We start from the raw sequence: 6,792 nt of genomic DNA, 5'->3' as shown, positions 1-6,792 counted from the left end.
TTCTCACTTTTTTCTCCATTCTAAAAACTTTTTTCCACTTTTTGGACTTTTTTTTAAAGACAAAAAGGGGTATACTTGGTAAAGATTTATTCGATCAAATGTGTTGAAATTAGGCCTACATTTTGTCAAATTTCAATTTCTAAAGTAGATTTTAATTACTTAATTATTATTCCCTTCAGTTTCTATTGTACTTCTTAAAAAATTATTTTGATGGACTAGTTTTTGGAGTTATATACAGAAGCGTTTTCCCACTTTTGGAATTATATGCTCCAAAATCATTCATGAGTATTGATAGACTAGTTTAGTACGAAACATTAAAGTAGACGAAATAAAAGATTTGGATCAGCTTAGGCCTAATTCTTTATCAAGATGTTTCTAAATCAAAATCACCTTTCTTTTATTTTAGTCCAATTTTCAAAATATGCTAGATGTGTATATTTAAATTCTCTCTCTTCTATTAAAACAAGAGCAACTCATGAGATAGCGGATAATTAACGCCCATTGCAATTTAACTATCGTTCACACAACTAGTTTAGTATTGTATTAATATAATGCATGCTTTTTATGGGCCCAATTTCTGATTGCGATTTCGATGAATAAGTTCATGATGTCAATTATAATACCGTTAAAATACCCATACTCCCTTCATTCATCCATATTCTTAGTATATTTCTAGCTTTACATGTGTTTCTTTGAACGCATTTTCATTGTCAAGTCTTTCCAAACAATAGGGCACTGGTCGGGAGAATAAGCATACTACTGAAAGGGTTTGCAAACAAGTAGTGCATTATATTGATTGTGATTTATAAGTTCTATGCGGTCGGATAAGAGGCTTGCATAGCTATACCACATAGGCCTTCCTTTGCATCAACATCTCTTTGCATCCTTATGTACCCTTCTTCACCCCATTCTGTACCCCACGAGTTTTTCACCAGCCAATACTTGGTTCCATCATTAGTAACCCCATAACCAATAGCAGTAACGCCGTGGTCTAGGCTAGTACCACACTCTCCTGTAAAAATTCCGCTCGAATAGAATTGAAAGTCAGATCCTCCAGCATCTATGGCAACAGAAACTGGCTGATTAACTACAGCCTTAAGAAGTGCCTTCTCACTGTTGGCTGGAACATCCTCGTAGCCGTTTATGTTGGCTGCATGGTTGGCTTCTCCCTTTGTGTTGCAGGTTCCATCCACACATGTGTAAGGATAGTTGGCTTCCGTAGTGAGACCATGATTGTTTTGGACGAATTGGAAAGCGTTGTCCATCAAACCACCGCTACATCCTTGGTCCACTCCTTTAATGTCGCAATCAACCAGCTCTTGCTCTGACAATGAGATTAGTTTACCACTTTTTAGCTTAGTAATTCCTTCCATGGCTGCCACTGCTGAAAATGCCCAGCAACATCCTACATTTCATCACCAAAAAGTGTTAGGAACATAAAGTGGACATAGTTCATCTCAAAATTAGACACTTACCACATTGGCCTTGGTCTTTGATGGGTGTTACAGCTCCCTTCTTTCTCCAATCCATAGTAGAAGGCAATGCAGTCACATTTTGATATTTGAAGGAAGAAGTCTTTGTTGAGCACTCATGCCCCTTGAATCTATTTCGTGAGGCTTTGAACTCTTCATTCGTAAGATCTGCAAATTGGTTGACTCCTAACTTGTAAGGTTTGTTTCCAACGTCGTTGAAAGATTCTATAAGCGCCACATTTTCCTTAAATATCTTCAAACGCTTCTCCTTCTCCTGATTATTTTCGTATAACCGTCCATAACGAGCCATCCATTGTTCATGCATCTCACGCATTGTCACATCTTGGAGGGTGCGAGCTGCAACTTGAGAAGCCAAAGCTCCCAAAGTGAGGATCAAAGCAAAACAAATGCATTGGCATTGGTTAGAGAAGCCCATGGTTTGGTCTGGTTGCTGCAATGACTAGCATACTTGCTCTTAACATTTATATAGAGACAATCCTCCCTCATCAATTGAATGCTATAACATTAGAGAAAGATATAGCGTTGGAAATGATCTGATTTGGACACATAAAAGAATAAGTAATTTGGTTATTTTCAATTGGCATTTTGGATATTCTTGTTACAAAGTGTCTCTTTATGATCATATTTGTCTATATTTATATCTGTGGAGTGTTAAATTAATATGTTCATTGGTTGGTAGTACACATATAGATTGGTGTTTTGTCTTTTATTGTTGGGGCTTACCCCTGCAATCAAAACCAAAATGGTCTCACCGTAACGTTTCGCTTGTTTATAAGAAAAAGTACAACACAACGTTGGATAAACGCAGTTTGATCATTCTCCAAAGGCATTTCAACGTTTCTGTACGTTGGTTTGTCAAGTAGTATTCCATATAAACTAGCATTCATACATTAGTACGTAGTACTTGTATAGGTTTATCTATTCCCAGCGTGCGAACATCATTTTTCATGAGCATGCAATAAAAAACACATAAGATGATATTTATATATTTATTTGTTGAGTAATGCTAGATGCAGTTGTAAAGTGTGCTAGCCCCCGCATTCTATTTGAAAAATAATAGGGCCCACCATTAAAAATAATTTTTTTATGTGGGTCTCAAATTTATCTACTTTTTTAAAGAGAGTGCGTGAGACTTATACGGTCTAGGATCGTACAAATCATCATCTGCTTCGTAGCCAAACAAGACTAATTAGTAAATAAGATGCACATCCGCTGATCTGGGTCTTCTGAATAATTCTTTAGGACATGGTTGACCTATAATTGTAGGACATCTTGTCTTCCTCTTATGTATGTGGCAGTATTTTGAGACGCCTAAACATATTTGTAAAACTATAATACCATTTTTTATGAAATAAATATTTTAAAATACACTTATATATGAAATTATAATAATAAAAAAGTATGAGTGAAAAAAGAAAAAGGGTCTGAATATGTTCTAACTTTCACTTTAATTAAATTTTAAGAAAAGAAATCGTTTTATGAAGAAAATAAAAACCTTTAAAGATATCTATGAAGAAGAAAATGTTATACATACATACATGTACACATACACACACATGCACACACATATATATAATTATCAATTGGAGTGGGGCTAATTGTTTCTGTCAAAACCTAATTTTGATAGGGACCAAACTCTAATTATAGACATAAAGATATGTTTAATTTTTTATTTCTTTTAAAGTTATATACATATAATAAACAATGAATAATATTAAAATTCTGAAGTAAAACGATGTATGAAATATATATTTTATGTTATGGTATACGTAGAATTTATAGATATATAGCATTGTTCACCTGACTCGCGCTGGCCCGAATTCTCCTACTTTAGCGGGTTCAAAGGTGCATAACATGAATTTAAATCTAAGATAGAGAGCGAGAGAGAGATTGAGATAGATAGAGGTAGAGATTGAGGTGACGAACGGAAGACAAATTGAAGGTTTTTGAGTTGCAGGCGAGAGATCAGCCAAAGTATAGAGAGAGAAACTCATTTGGGTGAAAATTGGGAGAGAAGCTCAGTTAATTCACTAAACGAACGCATTTAGTACTCACATTTGGTGGTGCAGAACGAAAACGAAAATCATCTTTCCAAACCATTTTTTCGTAAAGGTTACGGAATGTTCCGACACTATAAGAAAACTGTTTATTTACGATTAGTTAATTCTAGCGAAATAACTATTTACAGTTAAAATTGATTGTAAATAGTTTTTTAGTTGCAATAAATCTATCACAAAAATCTATTTTTCTTGTAGTTCGAATCCCAACCCACTCATTTTTGTAATTTCTTGTTACGAGATGTGCATCTTCAAGGACTACTACACCCTTCATTTCATGTATTGCGTTTTCCAATTTCAGATTTAATAGAGCGGCAGTGCCAGTCTTAATACCAGAACATGTTTTTTTGGTTGAGTGCTATAATCATAACGAAAACTAACTTTGTGTCTATTTATCCATCGACTTACCATATGAACATGATGCTTAAAGCAATATCGTAGCTGCGAGAATCCGCAACTTCATCAGTGATTGGGAAAGGATACCAAAACCTAATTCTCGGTTTATCTAATAAATAGCAAACATCTTCCGAATAAATAAATAATATTCATGAAATCAGAATGACATTATCAACTAATTAATATTTTACTTATGATAACAAATAATAATAAACAAGTAATTAATCATAAGTGCCAAAATAAAATAACAATAATAAATAGCAGTTAGTTGGTTAGTTACAATTAATAAAATAATAAATAAAAATTAAGTTGTTAGTTATAGTTAATAAAAAATATAACAATTAAATGGTAATTAGTCCCAATTTATAAAATGAAATAAAAATAAATAACAACCAAGTGGCCATTAGAGCACTAGTATTGGATTCATCAAATTTATCTTCAAAATTTGATGAAAAGTACATATTTTTCATAAATGTAAAACATTCCTATCCATAATCCGACATTGGATTAGTCATTGGATTCATCAAAATAATAATATAATAATATTTTTTTAAAAAAATATTTTTAATTTTTTCTTTCATATCTTGCAATTACACTAACAATATGTTAAGTAATAATTTAATTTTATACTTAAATTATTGTTTTGAAATTAATTTTTTTCCTCAACCTAATTATCCAACAAACACATTTTGCCAACAAATTATTGCTTATTATTGCTTTTATTATTTAAGGTTAATTGTGGAGTTTTATCATAATATTGAAGTTCTATTACATCGCACAACATTGAAATTTTCAGTTTAAAAAAAAACACTAATTAAATCATAATTTAGAATTAAACCACACGACATCTGCTAATCAATCCTCCTATTGAAATATTGAGCATCTACAATCCAATTGGGTCAAATAGACATCCATAGCAGAAGACACCAACAAGATCTTTCACAATCAAGCTCAAGAATCAACTCAGATTCATCTAACTCAATTTCTAATATGCTATCATCACACAAAATAAAGAGAAAGTAGGCTTGTTGCCATCACACTTGGAACTCAATTCAGATTAATGTAACTCTTTGAACTTGCTGCCATCACACAAAATATTTAACAAGCATCTACAACCGTCTATCATTTACATAGCTCATTCATTTACACAGCATTACAATTACACAGCTCATTCATTTACACAAAATATTTGACTCATTCAGCCACCATGGGAGCATCCAAATACCTCACTGACAATAATTTCAGAAATTATTAATTTAATAAGATAACCAGTAAATCATGCAACTTCTGCTCCAAAAAAGATATGGTTTTTCAACATGAAACCTGAGGAAAGTAAAAGGAAACTATAATCCCAGCTAAGCAAAGCTAGAGACCAAGATATTTGAAGATCACTCCAAAATATCATAAGCTCATCAATTTTTGGACGTTTTGATTGATCCCCTTTTCAATTAGACCCGTGCAGCCAATACCTTCCCACATAAATTAATCTCATCCCATATGGTTCCAACACAAGATCAAATCATTTACACAGCATTACAATTACACAGCAAGTGCTAACAGTTAAGCGCTAACAGTTACACAACAAGTTCATTTACACAGCATTACAATTAGCAGTACTCAAAGAAAATTCTAGCATTGAATAGAGCAGTATACACTATAAAAAAAAATGTCCAAAGCAACTTCATGATAATAGGATAATACTTCGAATATGTTTCAATCACAACAGTCCATAAAAAGTCACAATTAAGATTACATTATCAAACTCAGCACTGATATCAATGTCCAAACATCAAAGACATATATAAGGAATGGATGAGGATAAATCCTGAAAACTCGGTTCTCACAATTCTTTCTATTTCCAGTCACAATCATGGTTTTAGGCAACTGCACTCTTTAATGTAAGGGAAAACTAAAATTAAACACTCCAAGCAACTACAAGAACACACTTGTCTGCATGTATAAGCCTTCCAAAGCCAAAACTTTAGAAATTTACCTTGGAGAGAATATTGTACTGATTTCAACACCTAGAATTATCTTGATTCCAAATTTTCAAGCAGCTTCTCGAGCCTTGGGGATGCCCGACATTGTGTCATGATTTGTCAGAGCAAGAATGTTTACCTGTTATAAGCAAATTTATTAATTAAATTTTAAACATCTTATGATTATTCAAGACAAATATAATAACAGAATAGAAAATAAGAACTAAAAAGCAATCAAATAAAAAATCGATCGATCACAATTATAAGTACTACCAAATAGGCTGGAATTTTAAAATCAAGAATAACAGTTTTTGAAAACAATTTGGACTTCAATCACACAACGCAAGGGTCCCATAACATTAACAGGCGGCATTGCAGGATATTATCAGAGGTTTATTGTGTGGCATCTCCAAGTTGATTCAAGTCTCTAAATTTTGTTATAAAGAAATTGAATTAAATCTTCCTTTAGTCACTACAAGAAATCGGGCCTTTTGCAGCGATTTTAAAATCGTCGCAAAAAAATCGCTGCAAATAGACTCCATTCCCGGCGATTTTCAAGTCGCCACACAATTTCTTCTATGAAGTTGGGAAATCGATGAAAATAATTTTGGCTTGACTTTTTGCAGCGACTTTTAGATCTTTAGCGGCGCATTTTTTCGCTGCAAAAGATAATTTTGCACTGTAGCGTGTTAGTTTTCCGTCAAAATGAAAAAATCACTAGAATTAATGGTTTTTGCGGCGAAAATTGTCGCCGTAACAAAATATGCTGCAAGTAAAACTTATTTGCGGCGAATAAAAATCGCCGAAAAAAGGACATAAAATTTAAATCGAGCGGGTTAGGTTTTTCCCTCATTTGTTTCCCTCGCC

The 6,792-nt window shown here is 33.0% G+C and overlaps 1 protein-coding gene across 1 annotated transcript; it reads right to left on the bottom strand.

Moving 5' to 3' along the window:
* Positions 1-812: 812 nt before the first annotated feature.
* Positions 813-1,908, bottom strand: LOC118343934 (senescence-specific cysteine protease SAG39-like). Its single transcript, XM_035683193.1, has 2 exons — positions 1,476-1,908; positions 813-1,405 (listed from the first exon to the last, which is right to left on the bottom strand). Exons 1-2 carry the CDS (start codon positions 1,906-1,908, stop codon positions 813-815), a joined length of 1,026 nt encoding a protein of 341 aa, XP_035539086.1.
* Positions 1,909-6,792: the final 4,884 nt, after the last annotated feature.

Source organism: Juglans regia, chromosome 1 (genome assembly GCF_001411555.2).
Source record: "Juglans regia cultivar Chandler chromosome 1, Walnut 2.0, whole genome shotgun sequence".
NCBI lineage: Eukaryota > Viridiplantae > Streptophyta > Magnoliopsida > Fagales > Juglandaceae > Juglans > Juglans regia.
The sequence above is the reverse complement of the archived record's forward strand: the minus strand, read 5'-3'. Positions and strand labels throughout refer to the sequence as shown.

Coding starts and splice junctions, on each gene's coding strand:
- LOC118343934 (XM_035683193.1), bottom strand. CDS start 1,908: ATGGGCTTCTCTAACCAATGCCAATGCATTTGTTTTGCTTTGATCCTC. Junction 1,406..1,475: donor CAAAGACCAAGGCCAATGTG/GTAAGTGTCTAA, acceptor GATGAAATGTAG/GATGTTGCTGGGCATTTTCA.